This window comes from Aethalodelphis obliquidens, unplaced genomic scaffold, assembly GCF_003676395.1.
Source record: "Aethalodelphis obliquidens isolate GAN/ISIS:26980383/991018 unplaced genomic scaffold, ASM367639v1 scaffold11, whole genome shotgun sequence".
NCBI classification, from domain to species: Eukaryota; Metazoa; Chordata; class Mammalia; order Artiodactyla; family Delphinidae; genus Aethalodelphis; species Aethalodelphis obliquidens.
In genome coordinates, this window is record NW_020837955.1 from 39,491,019 (window position 1) to 39,516,924 (window position 25,906).

Genomic DNA, 25,906 nt, shown 5'->3' on the forward strand with positions numbered 1-25,906 from the left:
TTTTTGCGGTACGCGGGCCTCTCACTGCTGTGGCCTCTCCCGTTGCGGAGCACAGGCTCCGGACATGCAGGCTCAGCGGCCATGGCTCACGGGCCCAGCCGCTCCACGGCATGTGGGATCTTCCCGGACCGGGGCACAAACCCATGTCCCCTGCATCGGCAGGCGGACTCTCAACCACTGTGCCCCCAGGGAAGCCTCGCTTCTTATGTTTGTTCAAAACTCACCTTAGGTGTGTTGGAAGGTGGCGGCTTCCTCATCGGCCCTTTGCTGAGGTGGGTAAGGTGAGCCTGACTAGGCTGGGAGCCACTGGACGGCCTGGAAGGGCGCACACACCTGCAATGCAGTCCCAGACACGCTTGGCGAGGGCGCTGTCCCCTCTGCCTGACTTGACTTTTTCTGTTTTGTTCACAGTGACACGCAAAATGCAATTCACTTCTTTTAACTTAGTGTGGTAAACATGCAAGAGAAAAGTTATCTAACACTCTTACAAGATTAAAACATAAATACTGAGTTTCTTCCCCCCAAGCCATCATTCTGTTAAATTAGTTCTTACAATCTAAGGCACACAGCTGGGGACGCCTGGGAGACATTTCGCATGAAGCTGGCATTTTAGCGATGATGTCCTGGAATATATTTGGATCGAAAGCTACCCCATCTGATAAAAATGTTTTAATATTCCACCTTGTAAAAAGTACCAATGTAAGGGTGGGAAAAATACACCAGTGGAATTCATCAACACCCTGCTTATTTATGTAATAAATTGCAAATAGTTTGAAGGGAAAGTGAAGGGGGCAGCAGGTCTGGCAGAAATGTTAAAACACCAAAACCAACAGAAAATCTGACCTCTTCTTTGCTAAGGAGACACAGTGCGAAGCAGCCCATTGCACATTCTTTCAAATACCATTTCTTGAAAAGATGACCCTAACCCAGGGTACCTTAGCTTTTCAATGGTGGTTTTCTTATCTGTAAACAGCAGTCGTATCAATGTCTTCCTTTTGAGATAAACCACAAATCCAGCAGCAAGAAGACACAGGATGGTCGCCAGAATTCCTATCGTTAAACCTTGGTTACCTGAAAGAAAGCACATTTGACTCAGAGAAGGAGGCATAGAACTAAAATATGGGGAGTATCAAACTGTGACATTTACGGCAAAATGAACTTTGAAGGAAGGACCAGAAATGGAGTGAGTAAATCCCTGGATGGTGCACTGATAAACCAGTGTCACTTCACAGGTCGTGTCTGAGGTGCAACCTGCCCTGTCAGTGTTCATTTCTGACAAGTCTGGAACTTGCTAAATGGGAATCCAGTCTGGCCAGTGGGACCATCTCCCTGGTCACACGGGCCCCCCAGGCACGACAACAGCAGGGGAATGGTGGCGAAAGTAACAGGGAGCTGTCACTGGAATCCCATCAGAATTAAAGTGGTCCCCAACCTGAAATCTTCCCAGCCCCCATTACAAATATGCTCCCGCGGGCTCTTTCCTTCTCTCATTCTTTGGTGTTGGCGTCTGTTCTATTTTTGTTTTTTGTATTTTTTATTTTAGACCAAGACCTTACTTCTGGATATCATCAAATTAGAAGGTGAAAAAGCAAACTCAGTTTAAATGCCCTTGGGTTCTGTTTCGTTATGTTAGGGACTTAAAAACGCACCCTGTGAGGGGGGGCAAACCCCTTTCTCTGGGAGGATGCTGTTTATTTTATCTAAGGAAACATCCCCCCTTTCTGTGATATGATCCCATTTTCTTTAGTGCAGAGACACGAAGACTCCTCAAAGGTGGAAAGGAAGGGAAAATCAAACCATCCCGCTGGTTTCTAACTGCAGCTGCGGTCAAGGGCCTCTGGGGAGGGCTCTAAATGCCCGGATTTGGAGGAGCTGTAGTTGCAGTTTCACCAGGGCGGTGAGTTCCTTGAGAGCACAGGTCTCGATTCATTTGTCTCTGTTCTCCTGCTAGCAGCCATCAGTCTGTGTGCCCCCTGGTAGGTGCCCTGCAGTCCTTCCGGGCTGCTGGTGACAGCTGTGGAGGTGGCTTCTGTCACCAGGGCTCTCCCACCCCACCTCCAACCACGACATCCAGCTGGCTGGGAACCAGAGTAGCAGCAGCTCCCACCCGGGGGGAGAAAGCCTTCACACCCTCTCTGTTTCTGGACTTCGTCCCCAGCTGACAAGTCCTAAGAGGGATGTGACTGAGTCTAAGGCAGACAATCAACACGGGACCATCTTGATTCACTTGTAAGTGTTACTGGAAAAGCCTTGCTCTGGTCTCCTGGCCCAGATGTCCCTCTTTCGAGACTGTGGGCTGGCAGTCGCAGGTGCCTCTGGTGAGGATTCTGTTGTCTCTTAACACAGCTCATTAAAAAGTGAGCAGCGACATGCTTCAGCCCTACTTTCCAGTTCCATGCTTCCAAATCCCTACGTCTTAAACTGATGAGTCATCAGTCAAACACTGACTGGGCCGCACACTGAGCTTGCTCCCCCTGCCCCCCAGGCTGCCTGTCTCCACGAGCCGCTCGAGCCAGAACCCCAGGCAGTGCCATCCCCGCATCCAGTGCAGGCGCCGCGTCCCATCGAGCCTGCCCCGTGTCCCCTCCGTCCCGTGGCCCACCTTCCTGAGTCTCACTGTCACCCCGCCCATCACAGCTTCTCGTCCGCGCTGTGCCCGCCGAGCGTCTCCCAGGACCCGGAGGAGCGGCTGGTGCCCGACAGATGCTGGAGAAATACTTGCGTCATGCACTTCTGGGCCGCAGGCAGGCAGGCGGGCTGGGGGCACTGAGGCCCAGGGCGCGGCTACGCCCCATGCAGCCATCAGCCGGCTTCTCGTGGCCCCTCTTTTGTAGGTGTTTCGGGGGGAGGGTGTAAACTTACTTTCTTTTATGATACGACGGCAATGGTGGATGAGTCCGGCTCTTCAGTTGTTTCCATTTTTAAAATATTCTTACTTGGTACAACGAAGAACTGGCAACTCTGTGGGTTCGCCCCAAGTTTAGGAAACCCCGAAACTTGAGTCCCCCTGGTGTCCACACCAAAGAGGGACCCAGAGCACGTGGCCTGTCTCCCGCCATCCTGTGCAATTCCTCGAGCGCCATCTGGCTCACGTGAATGCAGAGGATGGAACAGGTGGCAGGGTCCCCGGTGCATTAAAAACTAAAATGCTATTTTTTTAACAATAACCTCTTGATGGCCAATTAGAAAACTGACTACGTTGCAGCAAGAGGCCAGCCATCAAGGTGGGGATGCTGGGCCAGGCCTGGCTTATTACCCCCTGGGATGGATGTGTGCTAAGAGGAAAGACCTTGGGGCCCTTTTTCCACTTGCTGCGGGGCCGGTCTCGGGAGCCGTGTTGGGACATGTCCATCCCTAAGCAGAAGGGTGCCCAGGAGCTCACCTCCCTTCCTCACAACACTGCTTCTCCAGATGTGCCTGCTCAGAGGGTCTCTCCCTCCTGGCCCTGTGTCCCCTGCCTGGTCCTGTACAGCAGTGTTGCGTCTGTTGTCATGGAAACAGTAGCCAAGCCACAGATTCAACCCTTCCAGTCACAGCGGGACTCAGGACGTATGACGTCCTCCGTAGTGGCGTTAGCCACCGTCTGAGCGTCCAGGGGCTCAGGTGGGCACCGAGGTGGCAGCACAGGTGTGCTCGGGACATTCCTGCCTGCCCACACCCCCCTCCCCCACCCCCGGCTCGCGGTGGGCTCTCTGCACTTTCACTTTAAAGTGGGCATCACTCAGGCCTGCCCCTTAACTGGCTGACAAGAGCTCCGAGAAGACGGTCCTGCGCTAGCAGACCACTTCTCAACGTCTTTGAGGAGGAAAGAACTGACAGTCCCAGCACAGCCACCCTTAGGGGCTTCTTCACGGGTAGACTGTGCTCAGTCTTAGCTGTGTGACTCTGTGAAAGTTACTTAACTTCCCTGAGCCTCGGGTCCCTTGTAAGGAAAGAAGAATAACGCCAACTTTTGTAAGGATTCGATGAGCTAATGCATATAAAACGTGAAGCACGGCAGGTAACAGCAGCTCAGCAAAGAGAAACTGTTGCTATCTCTGCTGCTGCTGCTGGGACCCGTCCCTTGAAGAGGAGGGGGTCTTTCTAGCAAGAGCTTTAAAAGGCATTTGACTTCACACCTCTTAGCCCTCGTACACAGAGGCTGGCCTTGACAAATTCCTTTGATCCGACAATGAAGTTCATACCCACTTGGCAGTCTGCGGTAGAATGACCTTAGCTAAGAAAATGTCACAGGCTAAGACCCGGCGAACTCAGCCTCTGAGTAAAGCAGAGCGACGAGTCTCTGCAAAGATGAGGCAACGACTAGAGAGGGTCTGGAAACAGAGAGGCCTCGGGCTGTGTGAGGTCTGCGTGGGGTCCTCACTGGGTTTGCGGCTGTGCACCCGCCCGACGGCTGGTGAGCCCTCAGTCTTGCTTGGAAGGATCCCCCAAGGGCCTGGCTTCCCACTGCCCCCAGGAGCTCAGCCCACTCCCTGGGACGCGCCGTCACCACTAACCTGCTTGCCGGATGGGGCCGCTGTCCTTGCTTCCTCCAAAGCCAAACTTGTCACAGAAGGGAGGAGCCCAGTGGGCCTCGCAGTGACAGTTCTTCCTATTGTTACACACCTTTCGGGCAGCAGAGGAGAAAGACACCAAGAGGGAAGCAGGGTTAGGATGCACGTCCCCCTGGGGCAGCGCTAAGTCTCTGAGCCCTAATTGAGCCCGAGAGCAAAGCAAAGGCCCTGTGGTCAGAGCCCCCGTCCCACTGATACAGTCAGACTCCGTACATGCGGCTGTGAGGATAAACCCGAAACCCAGCACCACACAGGTGAGCCCAGAGCCCAAGGCTGCGGATTAACATAATGTGCTGCTGTTACATCAGCAGCTACTGAGAGAAGGATCGAGACAGTTAGGGCTCGTCCACTCCTTTCAACCCCTTTTCTTCTCAATCTCCATGTCCCTCTTTTTAAATCCAGGAAACCCTCCTGATCTGGCCAAGATGAGAAGCCCGCTCCGTGGTAAGGAGGGGCCCCTGCTTCAGGGACACGGAATCCATGCCCTTGGGCATCACGGGCCCGACAGCCCTGGGCACCTTCAGACGGCAGGCTCGGGGAGGCTGTCACACATGGAATTTGCTGAACTGCTACCGGAACCAGTGGAGTACGAGTGTGAAAACGAGAGAGAATTATTTCTATGACAATGAGGCTGAACGCTTTGGGAACGCCGGATAAATGCAAGTCACTAAAAAGAACTTTGGACAAACTTGGAATGGGCAGAACAACTGACAAGTGATCAGAAAAAGCCGCAAAAGACAGGAAGGTTGCCCGTTGAGTGTCTCCCTTCCGCTTAGAGAAACGAACGGTACGTCACAGATGGCGCACTTTGGATAATTTGCGTACTGAAGTCAGGGCCGAGCTACGGATGCGGGATGAAGCCAAACACACACTCTTATATTTTAAGACACGATAAATGTTCCGGGCATTTCTCTCACTTGCGATGTTTCCCTGCTTTCACAGACTCTTGTTTTCTGAATCAACCACCTGCCCCAGATGCTTCCAACAAGAAGGCCAACAGTCAGGAAAGCCTACGGTGAGTGAGAAAGCGTGTTTCTATGAAGCTGACGCTAAGCAGAAGTAACTACCGTGCAGCACAGCCCACGTTGCCTTGAGTCTGCGTGTCCTGCCTGTTTCCTCAGAGATGCTGCTGCTGAGGTACGACTCCCTGGGGCTCAGGCACTGTCCTGCCCGCCCTGGTCTCTCCTGCTGCAAATCACAGTCACGTGCCCTCCTGGCAGCTTGTGGCAGAGATTACAGCCCTAACACCCCACTTGGAGGTGCTGCTGGTGAGCCCGGCCTCGCGAGGGAAGGACCGGGGTCCTTACTTGTTCCCAAGTCATGGCCTCTCCAGTGTGTGGATGTTGGAGAGGGAGGAGTCCAGGGTCCCTGACACAGCCTTGCTACTAACTGGTCACGTAACCTTGGACGTGTCACTATCCCCACCAGGGCCTGGACCGCTTCATCAGCCAAATAGTAAGGCTGCGCTAGGTCATTTCTTCCAGCCGTTAGAAAGAAATCTATGATCCAGTGGAGACATTAAAAGATTCCATTTTATACTGACAGTCAGCTACACTCACCATCAACAAACCCATCTGAGGTGACACTGCAATCCTTTATGGTTACAGCACAAGAGTAATTTTATGCAAACCTCCGTAATTCTATGTTACAATCATTGGTGAGTGTCTATTTTAAAAATAGAATTTGGAGCACAATATCTGTAGAAAAGGTTTCAGAAAAACAAATGAACCACTGGCATAGCTAGTCAAGATGAATATGATTCCACTGGAAATAATTAAGCCCATCAGAAAAAATAAACTAGGTTTTAAAAAATTAGAATCCTCTCCCCCCGCCCCCCCACCAAAATTCTCTGAACTAAAATAACAGCCTTCTTTAGTTGACACCCATTGTATGTGATTTCAAGAACATGTGGTCGGTATGTCCTGTCTTCTTTGTTTTAATTCCTTTTGGAAGTATTTCAATTCAGACACATATTCTGAATGTTGGCTGTAGGAAGGACAGCTCTGTTTGAAACGCTAATGCAAAACTCTTCATGACGGAAGGTTAATGTTAAAATTACTTTGAAGATGACAAAGTTTCCTTTTAAAAAAATCCAGAATGTTAATTTAAAAGATAATTATCACTCAATCTGATTTTCTTTGTTAAATAAAAATCCCATTTCTTATGCTATGTAAAGGTCAAAGAAAATGAATGTCTTCAGAAGAAAATATTGAGGAGACACTGACTGCTATATTTTTACAAAGTTATGGATGGCAAAAATCCTTTACAAAGGAATGATTTAGTGCTGAACTTGCTGTGGGCCGGCTATACAAAGGCAGTTCACCTACTCACCCCTCTGCCGTGGCATTGCACCGCACATTCGTGAACACCGAAGACACTTACGTTCTGACACCGACGATTGAGGCAAATCTGGAGAGGAGGGAAACACAGCAAATATCTCAGTCTGTCTACAACCACACGCACATGCATCTAGCTGTGTGTTTAAGAACAGAGGAATGGATAAAGAAGATGTGGTACATACACACAATGGAATGTTACTCAGCCATATAAAAGAACAAAATAATGCCATTTGCAGAAACATGATGAACCTAGAGACTGTCGTATTGAATGAAGTAAGTCAGACAGAGAAAGACAAATATCATATGATATTGTTTATATGTGGAATCTAAAAAAAGGGTACAGATGAACTCATCTACAAAATAGAAATAGAGTCACAGATGTAGAAAACAAACATGGTTACCAGGGGTTAAGGAGGAGAGAGATAAATTGGGAGATTGGGACTGACATATACACACTACTATATATAAAATAGATAACTAACAAGAACCTACTGTACAGCACAGGGAACTCTACTCAATACTCTGTAATGACCTATATGAGAAAAGAATCTAAACAAGAGTGGATATAGGTATAACTGATTCACTCTGCTGTACACCTGAAACTAACAAAACATTGTAAATCAACTAAACTCCAATAAAAATTTAAAAAAAAAAGAAAAAAAAAAGAAGAGAAAGCAAAGGAAAGCTTGGGCAAGACCATCTCTCAGTTAATATGAATAATGCACTTTGCCTCGGACCCAGATATAGATCCTGACGCCTGCCCTCCACACTCAGCCCATTTCAAGACTCACATCAATGTGGACACTATGGAAGTCGTCTATCTTCATGGCACTTTATATGGTTTTGGTCAATCCTGCAATTAGGGTAACTGACTTTCTCATGATTTTTGTTTAGAGCTTGCAATGAAATCTACATATTGCAGCATTTCCCCCTCCATTAAAAGATGTAGGAGAGAACAAAAGAGACTAGTCCTTCACCTGGCCCTATGCAGACTCAAAGACTCCGAGAATCCTTGAATCTGGTAAGGGAGATATTAAACTATGGGAAATTTTCCAAAATACTGACTGACAAGTACTATCGTCGATGACATAAACCATCAACAGAAATGCTCAGCAGAGTAAAACAGACGCTTCCCTTGTATTTCTCAAGCCTCTGCAGAAGCAGCGATTTGCTAAACGGTACTGGGCTGGTCGAAAGAGTTTAGTCTTATTTCAAAGGTGCATAATATAGTCCAGACTCAAGGGATCAGGTTCTTTATCTCCCGTAAGATGTTACAAATTAGTGGAGTCAAAGGGAGAAAAGTCTAATTTTTAGATTACAGAAGCATTTTTAATCAAATAGGACCTTCCTATGAGACATTCACCATCTGACCCCAGCAGTTTATCTGAGGCAAGATTAACGCCCTTTGAAAAAACGGGCTGGTCCAAGCAGCTCTCAGGGCTGGTGGGAACCTTGGCCGAGGGGACTGTCACATGCCAGCTAAGAAAGGAAATCGTCTGGGGTTGCAATGCACACAGCAGGACCCCAGGCAGAATCACAGCATATGCGTGCTGCCCTCCCCCAACCCACGGGCTAGGCTAAGGACGGCTTTCAAAGAACTAGTGTTCTGCAGGCAGGAGATCAAAGCACATTGAATCCTGCACATGAAGGGAAAAGCTCGCTGATAAATGGAGTCCTTGGAATTTCAGTGTTCAGATGCACCTGGCCTTAGCTGTTCAGACCACAGTTTAAATGGTGTCAGTCTAATGTCAAGGCTTGAATATAAGCCAATGGGTGTGGTTAAGGAGACACCCAGAATGTATAACATGTTTCACTTATCATCCTGTTGCCTTAAGGATAAAAGCATTTGTGGTGTATGGGGCAAGGGGGAGGGGGTGGAGTGCAGGGAACTCCTGTCCTGGTGGGGACTTGTTCTCACCTGGACAGATTGGGAAGTCAGATGTAGTTTCAGAGACCCCCATACAGGGACTCTGCGACAGGAGATGACTCAGCACCTTTCCTTTCTGCTCTGTGACCTCCACGTCAGTAATGATTTCATAATCATTTTGAAAAGGAGGAGCCTAATAAAAGCATCTTCTTTCCTAAAGTGTTTTATTAACTTGCTATCATTCAGTCCGATGAGAAAGTTTGGTGGGAAAAAACAATATAAAAATCTCAAAAAATTTTTTTTTCGTTTTGGACTTTATTTCTAACTGCCCGCCCCCCAACCCCCAGTATCTCAGTCTACCTTTCCCCCTGATCTCCAAAAGAACACCCTTTGGCTTTAAGCTTATCCTATCTCTTCCCCTCTCCTGTCCCTGTATGGGGGTCTCTGAAACTACATCTGACTTCCCATTCTGTCCAGGTGAGAACAAGTCCCCACCGTGCCAAAAACCCAAACCACATTTCCAAAAACAATATAATACGCTGCTGTGTTTCCTTCCAGCGTAATTTCCTGGCTGGAAACTCTCATAACATCCAGAGTGTAGACATGACTTATTAACACTAAAGAGCTGAGAAAACAAGCTTGATTTTCCCAAATCTGCATCTCAATGGTCAGACCAGGATCTAGGATTTATTGACTTTTCCTTCTAGGTGCAAAGAACGGAATTTCAGAGGCAACATTCTGAGAAGCGGATTTAGGAAAACAAACCAGCCCTGTAACTCAGTTCTCCAACAGGACGTTTCTCAGTGGGCCCCCTTCCAGACTTACATTCGTGATGCAAGGGAGCATATGGGTCTTACTTTTCCATCTGCACACTTTGTGCCGGCAAGCACAAGCCCTGGGTCCGGCATGTCATCGCCCAAGTACACGTGGGTCCCACGGCACAGAATCCGACCTCCTTCCTGCAGGGGGATATTCGTTTCTATGGAAACGGCATTTGTACCGATGACTGGTCGGCTGGCACCTCCTTGACACTGGATTTTTCCACATTTAGCATCTCTGGAAAGGCAAGAACAGACAGTGCTCAAAGAGGGAACGTCTGGAAGCAGCCCTAAGTGATCTGGGAAGTTCAAAGGCACGGCGCGGTCAGGAGGCGGATCCCACCTCATCTCGCACTTGGCGAAGGAGCTCTTGGAGTCTTTGCCGCAGTTGCCGTAAGGGTCGCCTGCAGAGTTGACTCTCTCGAAGCAGATCCCGGGGGCAGGTTTAGCACCTGAAACAGAAGCAAAGCAGCACTTTCACCACCTGCAAGTGTTTTGAACATTTTTCTTGGAACAGCACGAGGCTTTCAGGTTAAGGGAAGATATGTTCAGCGTCCCGAGAAATCACACCTGGCATCTTCGCTGATGCCTGATACAAGCCCCCCTCAGCTCACAGCAAAGCATGCATTTCATCACTCCCTCTTCTGGAGGGCTGCTAACCGGGCCCATGGCACGTGCAGCCTCTCCAGAGATGAGGCCTGGCTCTGGGGCCGCACCCGACCCAACCCCAAAGCGGGTGGCTGGCCGGCTGCGGGGGAAGGGGAGGCTTGCTCTCTTGAACAACTCCCACACGACTCCGGTGAGAAAATGCAAGTTAAAGCAGGTTCCAAGGAATAATGATGACTAATGTGAGGGAACAAAGAGAGAGAGAGAGAGAACGAGCAACGCGGAGGTCTTACACCACGTTTCCAGCCCCACGAAGCTCCCCACTGGAGCAAGCACTGGCTTCGACGAATGCCTGCGTTTGCAAGGCAGAGACTGCTCTCAGAGGCCACGGAGGCATAAAATCTGATGGTCTTTTTACACAGCAGGACAGTGCCCGGTACAGAGGGGCGTGGAGCCAGAGAGCTCAGGAAATGGCCATTTTTAGCACGTCTTCCGGTCAAGGAACGAGAGAACATGTACCTGGGGTTTGCGTTGCCAAGGTTCTGAGGGCTCTCGAATCCTATCACAGTGGTATCTGTTGAAGACTATGTGAGAAATTCAGGAAAATGTTCTCCATTCTTCAGATAAGCTGTGCCCTGTGTGGTGCCCCGGGACTGCCTTCCTGCCCACACCGGTGTCCTGTCTGGGCTCTTCCTCTCACATCAGCCAGGATGCCAACTTCCCCATGCCCAGCTCTGCCCCCTGCCCTTCTCTGCACCCTGCTCTGGGGAGGCTCCGCGCGCCTTCCAAGGTGACAATGTCATGATGGGCAATGCTCGCCTCCTCCCAGGGACCAGATGGTGTTCTTATTACTACAACGTCCATCTTTCTGCAACCTGATTCCTCATCAGACACGTTCAGCATCTCATTAAACAAACAAAGAAGCAGACAAATCAAACCAAACAAAACCCCTGCAGCAGTCGAGACCAGCAACAGGTTCAGCCCTTGACCTCTGCCCTAAGTTGCCCCCCTCCCGGACCTCTTATTTTCCCATTCTCTGTTTTTTTTAAAAACCATTTAAGAGAGTCTCCCAAACTCCTCCCATAGGGCATTTCCCTGAACTGGACACAAGTCTCTGTCCTAACGAGATTAAAAAATGGGCAAAAGAACTGTTAAGACATTTCTCCAAAGAGGACATTCAAATGGACGACATCACTACACATTAGGGAAATACAAATGAAAACAACAATGAGCTATCACCTCATGCCAATTATGGCGGCTGTTATCAAAAAAAAAAAAAAAGATAAGTGTTAGGATGTGGAGAAAAGGAAACCCTCATACATTGTTGGTGAGAATATATACAGCCACTGCAAAAGACAGTATGGAGGTTCCTCAAAAAATTAACAGTAGAACTATCGTATGATGACCAGTTCAACTTCTGGGTAAATATCGAAAGGAATTGAAATCAGGATCTCAAAGAGACACCTGAACTCTCATGTTCATTGCAACACTATTCACAAGAGCCAAGCCACAGAGGAGGCCTAAGTGTCCACCGACAGATGAATGAATAAAGAAAATGCTAGTATATATGTACAAGGGAATATTATTCAGCCTTTAAAAAGAAGGAATCCTACCATTTGTGACAGCATGGATGAACCTGGAGGACATGATGCTGAGTGAAATAAGTCAGATACAGAAAGACAAACACTGCATGATCGTGGAATCTAAAAAAGTTGAACTCATAGAAACAGAGAGTAGAATGGTCATTGCCAGGGACTGGGGGGAATGGGGAGGTATCAGTCAAAGTGTGCAAAGTTTCAGTTATGCAAAATGAATAAATTCTAGCGATCTACTGTACTTATAGTTGCTAACACTGTATATTTAAAAATTTGCTAAGAGGGTGAATCTTATGTTTAGTGTTCTCATCACATACACACAGAAATAATAGTAAATAATAAAGAGGGTGGGAGGAATATGTAGGAGGGGGTGGATACGATTACAGCATGGATCGTGGGGATGGTTTCACAGGTGTACACTTACCGCCAAGCTCATCAAGGTGTACACACTAAATACGTACAACTTTTTGTATGTCAATCGTAACTCCATAAAATGGTTAAAAGAAGTCTTTGTTTTCCACAGCACACTCCCTTCATTCACAGCTTATTTATTTATTTTTTGCGGTACGCGAGTCTCTCACCGCCGTGGCCTCTCCCGCTGTGGAGCGCAGGCTCCGGACGCGCAGGCCCAACGGCCACGGCCCACGGGCCCAGCCACTCCGCGGCCCGCGGGATCCTCCCGGACCAGGGCACGAACCTGCGCCCCCCGCCTCGGCAGGCGGACTCTCAACCACTGCGCCACCAGGGAAGCCCCACAGCTTATTTTTATTCTTATTTTATTTTATTTTATTTTATTTTTATTCTGCTGTGATGCTGTCAAGGGGAATCTTATTTTGAGGCATAAGCACCCACTCGCCCAACAGTGAGTCTTTTGATTTTACTGTTTTCTATTTGCTCAGTGGCTGTATATTCATGATCTCCACAACCTAATCACCCATCCTGTTGCTTGCCAAAGTGAGCTTTTCAAAGCTCTTTTACCAGAAAAAAGAAGTGGAGGCAGGAAGGCACACCCTAGGAATAATAATTAAACAAGTGATAAATGTTCTTGTCTTTTCTCAAAACCAATTTTGTCAGTTGACCTCAATGAGCCTCTAAACCAGCATTGACAGAGGTTCACGAGGTCCAACGTGCTTTCTCAGCTGGACTGAGATTCAAAAGACACGACGGAGAGCTTGAGAGGTTAGTGCTACTCAGCCATAAAAAAGAATGAGATAATGTCATTTGCAGCAACATGGATGGGCCTAGAGATTGTCGTACTAAGTGAAGCAAGTCAGACAGAGAAAGACAAATACCATAAGATATCACTTATATGTGGAATCTAAAATACGACACCAATGAATCTATCTACGAAACAGGAACAGACTCACAGACATAGAGAACAGGCTTGTGGTTGCCAGTAGGGAGGGGGCGTGGGGGAGGGATGGATTGAGAGTTTGGAGTTAGCACCTACAAACTATTATATAGAGAATGAATAAACAACAAGGTCCTACTGTAGAGCACAGGGAACTATATTCAATATCCTGTAATAAACCATAATGGAAAAGAACATGAAAAGAATATATATGTATAACTGATTCATTTTGCTGTACAGTAGAAATTAACACAACACTGTAAATCAACCCTACTTCAATAAAATACATTTTAAAAAAAGAGGTCAGTAGTTAAACCATTCTTTCCGATGCTGAATCTTTTGGGAAAACTGTTTTATGTTTGCGCATGTATGGGATCTAAGAAAAACAAAAGCAAACGTTTATCAAGTCTCAGTTCCTTTTGAAAGGCCTCCTCCTGTTTGATTTCTACAATCGGTGGCCGTGCTGCAGCATTGGAAGAGCCGGGGCTTTGAGACTCACAATAATGGGCTGATCTGGTGTCAACCCTACACACTAGGAGACCCTGGTCAAGTTATGGGAACTTTTGAGACTCTGTTCCCTCATTTCTATGATGGGGACAAGGACAGCACCTGACCTGAGGTTCAGTGAGTCCCCCAGGCTCTCAGTAAACCTGAGTTACACTGAGGATGGCCATTGATCATGGGGAAGGGGACAGCTTGGCCCCTGAACATTAAGGATGTGAGGGGAGGGGAGCTCCTTGGAGCTGACCTTGTTTGCAACACTTGCCGTGTTTTAACACCGTAATAGTTCAGGATGGTGTCAGTAAGGGCTTCACACCTGTTTCCTTCACAGAGGGGTGTCCCCAGTGCCTAGCACATCACGGGAAGCCAATGAAGGCTGCTGAGTGACTGGGTGAGGAACTCCTGGACCCTCCTTGGGAAACGAGAGGGAAGAAAGAAAATCTCCTCGTCGGAAACCCTGGGAGGTTCTGTACATACTTTGTATATTAAATAAAAAGTACAGTCATCGCTCAAGGATCTCAGCTTCCCTGCCTCCATCTCCTCCTTACTTGTTTCAGTGAGTGAGGCTCCCGCTTCCCTGAGTCCTGTGCTCATTCTGGGCCCCCCCCCCCCCAACCAGGCTGGGCTGGTCCTCCAGAACCTCATCACACCACGCAGACGCTGAGCACCATTTTGAAAGAGGCAGTGGGAGACCTCAAGGAAAGACACTTGAGTTTGACTCCTTTTTATTCCATTGAACTCTGGGAACAAAGAGTGTCTTCCCTGTAGTTCCTTTCCTTGCCCTTAAACCAAGACACACGCTTTAGATGAATGGGAACGTTTTGGCTTACTAACATGCCATTTGTTGGGCATCCCCGCTATTAGTTACTGTGCTGGGCACGGCATGCAGTAGCAGTCAGTCCATAAAGAAACAAAGCTGAGTGGGGTCTGACCAGTAAAATTTACTCCACTCTGGTATTAATTTGCCCAGTGGCTTGAACAATGCAGGGTTCTGAGGGTTAACTTTCTGTCTCTTGCAAGAAAGCAGTAACTGTCTATTTCCAAGAGTTTTGTTCATTTCAGCTCTTATCCAAAACTCAAGGGAGTAGGAGATGCCACGTCACACTCTACTATTGATGTATCGGCAGGACATGTCATCAGTGGGGCATAGCAATGACACTGCTGGCTACAATGTGGCAAAGGAAACTCACATCTGGATGAGTAGCACGTCATGATTTCATCGGCTGCATATGCTTAGGGATAGGCTAGATAGATATTTCTGAAATCAAAGACCAGAATGCATACCTGATCCCTTGTCACATAATTCCTTCATTCTTTTATCTGGAGGATTAAGGGAACGTACACTATGATGGGTAATTCATGGTTAACCTTGATGCTGTAAGCTCGTTTGCATCTCCATCCTCAAGTACTTAGGGATTGAAAATTTTCATCAACTTCGATCAACTTTCATCAATACTCTGAAACCGCTGTTGTTTCGACGGCATGGGGGAGGTGACAGAAGTGAGAGAAGGATGCGGCGGAACCCCACTTACAACGCCCATTCTCATCCAGTTGACTAACATTTTCTTACCCGGAAGTCTCCATGTTGGGATGAGAAATCTTGCATGAGAAACATGACGTTTAAAGACCAAGGGGTTTAATGAATGAAACTTAAAATAAATGAAGAAGTATATAAGCGGTTGAAACTCGATCCAGATCACAATATGCCCTATTGCTGCCTCACCTCCAATTTCAAGCTGTAGGACACTGTCACGCAGGGTTTCGGGCCACCTCCTGGGGCCAGCAAGCTCCCAGCTAGAGGTTGGGCACTGCTCAGCCCCACCTGGTACCACCAGCGGCCCACTGGCCATGCCCTTCCTAGACGGTAACCTCTCTTTATAGGAGAGCCTGTGTGTGTGTGCGCGTGTGTGTGCGTGTGTGTGCACGTGTGTGCGTGTTTCCTCTGGTGGTTTGGAGCAATCGTAGAGATTTGTGATTAGGAGGTGCAGAGTAGAAGGCTTGTGATTATTCAGTTGTTTGTTTTGTCTAATACCTCTCCCATATCCCTTTTCCTAGGAACAAAACCTGTTTTCTTATGGGAAACCTATTCTATATGGTTCAGGTAGGGTTAACGTTCCCAACAAATGCCAAAGGGATGGGCATGGAATTCAAGTCTGGCCCATCGAGTGTGCCACGCCACCGGTCGTAAGACTGGGTCATGATGGATACATGACCAAAGCCGGGTGCAACAGCATCTTCCTTGGAACCCAGCTGCTCGAGCTGGTTGGATGAGGGGCCTGGGCTGCTGTGTTACTAGCCATCACTGGCTGAGTCCTTCAGGGTCTCCCTCCATCACCACCTTCCCTCGAGCCTGGGGACCCTGCTGCTCTCAGTTATCCCGGTGGGATGTCCCCTCTTTGCATCTATCACACTTGCTTTTGCCTTTTGTGACGTCTCGAGGCTCCTGCCTCACTGTAAAAACCCCTGTGGACTGAGATGGTGCCTCAGGCCTGCACAGAGCAGGTGTGTTCCAAGAACGAACGAGTGAAAACCACAGGGAAAGCAATTTAGGGAAAGCACATCCTGTCTCCGCCGGCCTCCCCAGAGGAAGTCAGTTGTGGTTTCCGTAGAACAAAGCATCTTGGGTAAATGAACACTGTCTCCTGGTCTGCCTTTTCTGTGACTCTGGGTGTTCACTTATTCATTTACATCACATGAAGGATTACCGTGCTGTCTTAAGAGGAAAGAAGATATAAAGTCACAAAAAGACAGACATTTTACTTCCTGGAAAGGAAAACTGTCATTCCCTCAAAGTTTAGACAAAGTAAGAAATCCTATAAGCAAGGAAACCAGAAAGGGGGTTCCGTGCTGACCTCGGGAGCAGGGACAGCTCTTGCAATAAAAGAAAACATCATTATAGGAAACAGACTAGAAGATGCAAACCCTGAGTACCCTGGCTGTCAGGACCTACTGGTGCCGGGAAGGACAGCGGAGGAGGGTCCGGCCAAGCGTTTCGCGTGGCTTCTGTGTGTGAGCAGCCAGCTGGCGTCTATCTTAGAGACAGAAGGGTCAATAATCTAAAAGGTGTAAATGACTTCTATCCACTTGTAAGACGTTATAAAGGTACAGGTCTGGCTTCAAATCTGCTGCACTTAAAGGTGTCTGTCTTCATGAAGACGAGACACTTCGTGTCTGTCTCATGAAAAAAAGTGACAAGTTTTCTTATCACCACTATAACAATTTACAGCCTTTGAATTCTTAATAACGGAGCTCTTAGATGTTCTGCCGTTATCAAAAGATGAAATTTAGCCTTTCAGAGGGAATTTTGACATCGTACCGTATTTTATAATTCTATAAGAAGCGATGGAATTTAATTACCAGGTTTATCTTCAGAGTTATATAACAATTATATTTATAATTGTAGTTTGGGAGTTCCCGATGTCATTATGTCTTTTGAAAGAGAGATGATGACATCTTGTACTAAGCCCACAATTTACTTGATCTAATCTTTTCCTTAAAACGCACATCCGTTATGCAAATGCACGTCCCCAATTCAGTCACCTCAGCTTCTCCCCCATCACTAATTTCCCCAACCCCTGTCACTAATGTCCACAGACAAAGGCATCTTCACAGCAACTGAAGCCTGCTTGTTCTCCCCATAATTCTCCCTCTGTCTTGCTTTTCCACATTGACCTTCACATCCATCGGAAAATGAAGTCCAAGCAAACACATTCTATCATTTCTTTCTCGCACAGTGGGACAAAAAGGAGACTTCCCTGCCTCCTACACATTACGACTCTTGGCAAAAATCCCTTTTCTTCCCATCTGTAGCCACCAGAGTTGTGGATGATTAGTAACTGTACTGCTCCAGGTATGTCGTCATAAAGCAAACTCATTGAAACTAGCCTGGCAGATAAACACTGAAGATGCCCGTAAAAATCGTCTGGCCCGCTCACACTGCATCAATCAGGTGACACTATTTTCTGGTGAGTGATAAAACAGATAGAACTAAGATATTTCAGGACTTCCTCGATGCAGACTGTTTGTGATCCTAGACACACAGTTATCTGTAAGATTAATTTCCAACCGTTTTCAGCGATCATGCTAGTGGTTTGGATAAATGACGTTGGCAAAAATAAATTTTGTGCCTGAAGAAACATATCCAGCTGTGTTTTGGAAGGAATAAAGGTCATGTCACACTGACAGAAAATCTTTGTGGCTATTAAGACTGAAGTGGACAGAGGGCTAAATACAAGGTACGGTGTGAGTTGCACATAACGTTTATGGGTTTGACATCACCAGATAGTCTTGAGATGCAAGATTTGTGGAAGAAAAATCACTGAGAAAAAAAAAAAGTCAACTCCGGGCCAGCAAGAATATCATCAACAATAATAACTAGGAAAACAAGTGGATGAACAAAAGTCCCAAAAGGTATTCTAAAAGTATATGACTTTGCCAGTTACGAGTTGCAGGCATATGTTTTGAATTTTCTATCATTTATTTGTAGAAAGATTTGGAAGCAGGATTATTTTATTGAAATATAATGCTGGATTGAGAAAAGTCCATCTCAAAAGGGAATAGTTAGCTGGAAGGAAGGGCTTCATCTGGTCAGTGTTTGGGTAGCCAGATTTGGGGAGTGAGTAACTAACTGACTTCCTGAGTGTAACGGAGGAGTCTGGCCAAGTTGCCAATGGCGAGGGCCGGCAGAGCAAGAGCTCGGCGACTCCTAGATTTATGAGTTACTGTCTTCACAGGGGGTCAGAAATGACCCCAAAGCAAATGTGGCCCTGATCCCAGAGCGTTTGCTAAAGGATGGGAAATGAAAGATTGCAAATGTATCCTTGACAATAAGTTTTCCTCTTCTGAAACATGAAAAGCTAATTCAAAGCAACCACTGTAACACAGCAATATGCTGCTCTCAGCCTGGCACATCTAGCTGGCCGGGACCTGGCCGAGGAAGTGACCTCTGCCCCTGGAACTGTGACAGTCACATCCCGACTCTACTGCAGAGGTCCAGGTAAGAGTGCACTGGGACTGTGGGAAGTACGTCACTCTGGCAGACCAGGGCTCTTGGTCAGCATCTCACAATAGCAGGACGTCGTTGAACTGTTAGCAAATGAGAGAAGGGGGTAGCAGACGGGGTTCTCTGCGCTCCAGGTCACAGCCCAAGCTCTGGACAAGCAGAAGTGACCGCAGTTCCCTGAGATGGCCCCCCGTTCCTGTGCACCTTAGCCCTTGCTGTTCCACACGCAGGAAGTCCCCGCCTCTCCCACCCCGGCAATGACCACTCCAAGGCAACCTCGGCTTGGAGCCTTCCTGCTTGGCTCCCCTACCCCTTTCACCCCAGGCTGAGCCCCCTCTCTCTTCCCATCAGATCTCAGCCCTCCCCACGGCCCCAGGCACTGCGCAAGCTGCATGCCACTGCATGTGATATATACATGTAATGTACTCACATATACGAAATAGATAATAAGCTATGTTGGAGGGCAATGATACACCCGTGCGGTAGACGTATTACTCTCCCCACTTTACAGACGGGGTACAACAAGGTTGAGTAACCTGCTGAAGGTCACCCTGCCAATAAGTGGTCTGTTCACTGCCTATGGTAGCCGGAAAATGGCCCCCCAAAAGGGTCCATGCCCTAATCCTTGGAACCTGTGACTATGTGACCTTACTTGGCAGAAAGGACTTTGAAGATGTGATTAAGTTACGGATCTTGAGATGGGGAGACGATGCTGGGTGATCTGGTCCAATATAATCACAAGGGTCCTTACCAGAAGGAGGAGGGAGGGTCAGAGTCAGAGAAGGAAATTTGACCACAAAAGCAGAAGTCAGAGAGAGACAGAGATTTGAAGATTCTGTGCTGCTGGCCTTGAAGGTGGGTGAAGGGGCCAGGGGCCAAGGAGCTGCAGGCGGCCTCTCAAAGCTGGAAAAGGCCAGGAGACAGATTTTCTCCTAGAGCCTCTAAAGGTAACACCGCCCTGCCAGCATCTTGATTTTAGGACGTCTGACCCCAAGAACTAGAAGATGATAAATTCGTGTTGTTGTAAGCCACTGAGTTAGAGCACACACAGGAAACTCACATGGTGCCCTTGAACCTGACAGTGAGGCTGCCACACTGATATAAGGAAAGGAACACACCACATTTGCAAAGGGGGTGGGTGAAGGCCCTTCCAAGAAGCCCCCTGGTACAGAGGGCCACTGTACCAGTGCCACAGCTGGTGGTGGCACTAAATTCTCTGCTCTCCCGAGGAAGTCTGTGCGGTGATCGCAAGAACTAAGAAGGGGTTGGCCGAGGTAGACGGAACCCCAGGAAGTCACCAGCCTGAGGGGCTCCCCAAGCCTGGTCCCCGTGCTGGTTGTTTCCAGGAACTCGGAATTTCTGACGTCAGAGATGTTTTAGTCTATGTGCCATGGCCCCCTCATGGCAAGCCCACCGTCGCCCGGGCAAAAGCGTCCTCAGTCACCAGGGTGAGGATGGGAGGGGAGAGAAGGGGCCGGCCCGGAGCCCCGGGGAGGCAGCCCCTGCTCTGGGGGTGGTGCGGTCCCCGGGGTCCCCACCCTCGCTCACAAGGATGTTGAGGGTTCCACGCAGGTAACTCCACTGCTTTTGAAAAGCTCAGTCTGTGAGTCATGCTGTCAGTTTGTCCGCCTGTCTGGGTCTGTCTCTGGTCAGGCAGCTCGAGAAGGACTAATCGGATGAGATAATGAATACCAGCCTTGGTCACCATGAATCAAAGGCGCGTAGCCAGCTGAGTCACTCGGTGGTGGGAGCTCAGAGGACGGCGGGGCTCCATCTGACTCACTCTGGAACTGGGGCCAGACGCTCTAATCCAGCAGGGCACCAAAGACCACATTTCACTGCAACAGCTCCAAGTGCTGTGTGTGCTCTGGCCATGGAACGCTCCTTGGAAGGGAGTGTCATAAGATCCCTTGTAACTCGAGAAGGGGAGATTACCGAGTCCGGAGAAAGGCTGGGAAGGGACGGCCACTAGGGATGCTTCAGGCCATGAAGCTTTGGCCTGCAGCAGGAGTCACTGTCCCAAAGTGACCCCACTTGGCTAAAAGGTGTCTGAAGTCACTACGCCACTCAGAGCCCATACAACCATGTGACATGTGTACAGTGAGTGACTACTTTGTGCTTGTCATTGAGAAGCTTTGGAAGCTGTAAGCCCTACCTTGCCTGGGCCCTCCTGCCTAGCCAGGGAGGAGGCCAGGGCCCAAGGACAAAGCACTAAGGCTCCAGGCACCACCAGCTTCTCCTTCCACCTGCCCAAGCACATCCGTGAAACCTGAGGCACTGGAAGAACTCTCCAGAGAATGGGATAAACGGAGGCTGTGTTAGCCCTTGTTGCTGCATCCAGGCTGCTCTCTCTGCTCCCTCAGAAAGTTCCCAGCGCACAAGGGCATCTTTGGCTTTGGGGGGTGGTGACTGGGCTCCATGACTGGCCCCAGCCCCAAGAAACATCTGCCCCGTTCTCCACGCTTGGGTCACGGCTTTCACGTCACACTGAAAACCCAAGCTCTGAGGTTTAGTCATTGTTTTCCGCCCTCGTTTACTTCCTTCATCACCCCTAGACCCAAAACCTCACCATAAAGACTGACAAAGGCCCGTATCAGACTTCTCTCCCCTGCAGAGCCTGGGCTTCCCTGGCCCTCTGCCTGGGCCCGGCTGGTCACAGTGCCCTTGCCACAGCTGGGGCCCCTGGCCAGAACTGAGGTCACCCTGCCACCAACGGGAAGAGGGAGAAGAATGACAAGACAGTTGGGGCCACAGTCTTGGAAAACACCCTGTGGAATTCACTGCCAGAATCCTCAACGCAGGAGACAAGCGGCCAACCCTGGGCTGACAAGCCCATGCCCTGGGCCGCCCACCAGGCCCTGGATCTCCGGCCCCAGAAGAGAGGGCAGTGGAGGAGAGAGACACAGGGGACTCAGTCTTCCCCGTTTCACATCTGTGCATCCACTTAATTCTAGAGCACCTGTGGGACTTCCGATCACTGGCTCTTTGGGGTGACGGCACAGCGTGAGAACTACACCTGGGCTCTGGGTCACAAGGACCTGGGTTCAAATCCCAGCCTCATGACCTTGGGAAATAACTTCCAGCCTCTGAGTCTGAGCTTTGCCTTCCATAAAGCTGTAGTCATTGTCTCTCCCTCAGGGGTCATGGGAGAGTTACAAGGGCCAAACCATACGGAGCCCAGGCCCAGCGGCCCATGCCCGGGAAGTGGTGAACAGTCTCTAAGGGATCCAATCACGCAGCGGTCGCTTCCTGGCCACCTTCCCACCTGGGTGCTTTTTCTGGGACACACGTGTCTGTCACTCTACCTTCAAGAACCAGAAAGGGGAGCTTCCCTGGTGGCGCAGTGGTTACGAATCCACCTGCCAATGCAGGGGACACGATTCGAGCCCTGGTCTGGGGAGATCCCACATGCCATGGAGCAACTAAGCCCGTGCGCCACAACTACTGAGCCTGTGTTCTAGAGCCCATGAGCCACAACTACTGAGCCTGCAAGCCACAACTACTGAAGCCTGCGTGCCTATAGCCCGTGCTCCGCAACAAGAGAAGCCACCACATTGAGAGGCCCGCGCACCGCAACGAAGAGTAGCCCCCTCTCGCTGCAACTAGAGAAAGCCCACGCGCAGCAACGAAGACCCAACGCAGCCAAAAATAAATAAAACAAAATAAATAAATTAAAAAAACAACTTGAAAAGAACCTCAAAGGTGTTCAGGGCCCTTAAACATGTCTCCGTGTTCTTCCTCTGGAGCCCGGGCCTCCCACTCTGGGCTACCCCTCTGCACATCCTTCCCCATCACAGACTCACACATCAGGTCTGCCCTGGGCCTTCCCAAGGCAGCCCCCCAGCCCTCCAGCAGCACTGACTTTCTCTCCAGCACCCTCTGCCCTTGGTTGGGGTCCTTGCTTGGGCTCTAAGAAGCACTAACACAGTCAGGGCAGTGGTGGGAAGTTCTGCCGTCTGTCTGCCCAACTCCCTGTTAAGCTGTCTGAGGGCAGGGGTCCTGGCTGGTTTATCCCTGTCACCCCACGGGCACACAGTAGGTGCTCACACATCTCTGTCTGGATTGGACTGAGCTCCTTGTGGCAGGCTCTGGGCAGCACCCACTTCCGCGTGCCCAGTCCCTGGCAGGGCCCCAGTCCCACCAGAGAGCCAATCGCTCCAGCTGAACAGAAGGAAGCTTTTTCGAAAGCGCGCTCCGGGAGGGATGCTCATGGGAACAGAGAGTGGGCGCCCTGGCCCTGGCCCTCTGCACCCAGGTGGTGGTGGCCACGTACCTGGTCCCCAGAGGGTGATGCACTGCTGCTCGTGGGTCTGGCAGATGCCGTTGTAGCAGTAGCCATCCACTCCCTGACACGGGTGCCCGTCATGCAGGTACACGTTGGCCGGGCAGTGAGGACTGGCTCCCGTGCAGAACTCCGGGAGGTCGCAGGAGTTGCTAGAGTCCCTGCACGCCGTTCCTGCAGGCTTCAGCTGAAAGGAGAGGGCCGTTTATAGCTCGTGACTGCGGGAAAGGGGGAAGCAGGGTCTCAGCAACACTCCGGACGTGGATAGGAACAGAACCATCCTCTTGTAGCTTCACACAGAGGGCCGAGGATTTCAAAGGAAGTTCCCTTTACCGCAGAGAGAGCTCATTAAATAAACAGCTTTGCTCTGGGCTCTGAGGTTCACCTTTCCATTATGGGGGGGAACTAAGATCAGCCTCTTTTTAATTTCATGCAACATCAGGGTTTTCTGGTGAGCAGACAAGCTGGTGGCTGGCACCTGGCACCTCGGTGGCGGGGGGAGCGGGTGCTGCCTCACGGACCCATTGATTCTTAAGAACAAGATCTCTGGTCACCAACACCACCGTGTGTTTTAAGAAGACGTTTGCGCTTAAAGCGCCTTGCCTTTGTGGGCAAGGTGACAAAAATAATTCCAAGGGCACACTTACAACAGCAATTTTACTTTGCCATCAAATCATAGAGCTGGAAACCTGTCTGTAGGACTTCACAGGGGCATGTAGAGAAGTAAAGCAAGGGAGTTGTACAGCATGTTAGGAACAACGATGCCAAACGACGCCTCATCTTTTTGCGGTTGAAGAACTTATGGCTCAGGGTGGCTTGTCTGAGGTTACGCAACCAGTGACCTGTCCCACCCCCGAAGCACCCTCCAGGCACCTCCACCACCAGCTGCCTCTTTCAACCTTCGTTCCCCGTAAGTTAATTACAAGTAGGAAGGGGATGAAGGATACTTTAAGCTGAATGTAAAATGTCGTAACGCACTTCGCAAACACTGTGCTCTACTTGGGTCGCTAAGAGGGAGTTTCCTGCAAGCAGAACGCCAAGATCAATTGCTTAATTAAAAGGAAATAAAACCCTTGGAACCTTTGAATCAAAAGCTCAGGCTTTGACTCTGGCAGATCTCAGCTCTGAATAATGAGACAAACAACGGAATTGCCAAAATGAATGCAGGCATGGTGGCAGAAAATGGCAAAAGTATAAAACTGCCACTCTTGGCTGGGCTGGGTCAGCCAGCACCTTCTGCTGGGGGCACGTCAAGATCAAGATGTTGACACAAGAGCCCTGGAACAATCTACGCAGCTCCTCACCCAGCAGGCAGATGCTCTTGGGATGGAGCAGAGGGACCCGGCATGAGTCCCCACAGCAGTGGGGACTGGTTTTCGAAACCTTCCTCCAACAGCAGACCCGGAACATTTAACATGGAGCTGGAGTTCTTTGGTCTACTTACCAAAGAACTCATAAATAAATAAATTATAAATTATTATAATTTATATAATTATTATAATTTATCACAGATGACTTAGCATTAGACTATACATTTCCATGAAGATTGGAAGATAATAAAAATAGGAGATAGATGGTACCAACTTGCGTGATAAGGATTACAGTTTCCACAGCAGCGAGTGCTGGGAAGTCGCCCTGTCCCATCGCTTGCCCTGCGTCACTGTCGAACCAGCTGACTGCGCGGGTGACCTCGGGACCAGGAGGACACTCACCTGGCAGTTTTCACAGCACAGTCCGTGTGCGCAGACAGCATCCGGCTTCAGGGTACAGGTGGTGGCGTTGCAGCAGAGGTTCAGACACTCCTGGAGACGGAACGGGTTTGACAGGGTCACGTGGCACAAATACTCACAGAAAGCAAAGGTCACACCTTAAGTGACTGAAAAGGGAGGAAAGAACCAGAGGGCCTGGCTCTGGAGATGCAAACTAGCCGGACTGAGGAGTGTCTTCCTCTGGAAGAAAGCAAAGCTTCTGGTAAGTGTTTATGAACTGCCTGGGAGGGCGTGTCCCTGGGAAAAGTCAGTAGCACTCAAGCGTCTTTCATGGTGGGGTGAGGGACCCGGACAGGAAGGCTGGCTGGCCCGGGAGGCCATTCATGTCAGCAGCGGGTGAGGCTGTGTGTGTGTGTGTGTCTGTCTGATGACTGCTGGCCTTAATGCAGTGAATAATTCCAGGACCACTGGAGTCCTATGAACTTACTTATTTAAAAATCTACGTAGATGCATACACACTTTACCCTTCAAAGACTGATCCAGAGTTTAATCTAGAGCATATTGGCAGGAAATGAAGTCCAATCAATTGTGTTTGAAACACAGTTCCCTGCAATCCAACCAGACGTCATAGCTGGATCCTTGCTCAGCACAGGTGGGCTGTCTCACCTGATGAGACCCTCCTCAGGTCAGAAATGCACCTCAGAACGAGCAAGAGGCTGGGAAGGAGATCCGCGGGCTGTGCCCACTGATCTGCAAAGGATTTAAACAGATCAAAGAGTAGCTGGATTGTCCTCTGTGAAATGAACCCTAGAGAGGAAGTGAACTGCTCTGTTACACTGTGCTTCACAGCCACCTAATTTTTTCTAACAAAATGAAACAAGAGATTGATACCTTTTGCTCAGCTCTCAACAAAAGGCCTGTACATATCTATCCAGGATATTTATGACATCTTGTGCTTTAGAACATTCCAGTAACTTGGAGTTTACACATTTTAGAAGCAATTGATTATCATTAGAAAGAAGAGCTCAATAGAGTCTTCAGGATTGAATTTACCAATGTCCTTTTATTTTATTTAATACGATATGTGCTGAAGAATTTCTATGCTATGGCTAGAGTGAAGCCCATCACATACTGTTTTAATAGTATAATAGTTTACTCCCCAAAACCATCTTCCACGAATGAATTTATTAGTATCATAAACGCAATGAATAAAATGTTGATAATCCAGACGGTTTATGGCTCACCAGATATCTGAACTGCACCGTTTGTAAAACTCTATGAAC

General features: G+C 48.9%; 1 protein-coding gene across 2 annotated transcripts in view; it reads right to left on the reverse strand.

Annotated features, from left to right (window-relative positions):
• Nucleotides 1-25,906, reverse strand: part of ADAM12 (ADAM metallopeptidase domain 12) — a 388,736-nt gene that overhangs the window by 36,935 nt on the left and 325,895 nt on the right. Inside the window, exons 13-20 of one of the 2 annotated variants that reach the window (XM_027112934.1) lie at nt 24,627-24,716; nt 22,906-23,101; nt 9,921-10,029; nt 9,617-9,815; nt 6,936-6,962; nt 4,497-4,605; nt 936-1,071; nt 225-333 (exon numbers count right to left, since the gene is read on the reverse strand). In XM_027112934.1, the coding sequence (XP_026968735.1) occupies nt 225-333; nt 936-1,071; nt 4,497-4,605; nt 6,936-6,962; nt 9,617-9,815; nt 9,921-10,029; nt 22,906-23,101; nt 24,627-24,716 (975 nt within the window). Of the gene's footprint in view, nt 1-224; nt 334-935; nt 1,072-4,496; nt 4,606-6,884; nt 6,963-9,616; nt 9,816-9,920; nt 10,030-22,905; nt 23,102-24,626; nt 24,717-25,906 lie in introns of both variants that reach the window. The other variant, XM_027112932.1, reaches the window with a different exon arrangement.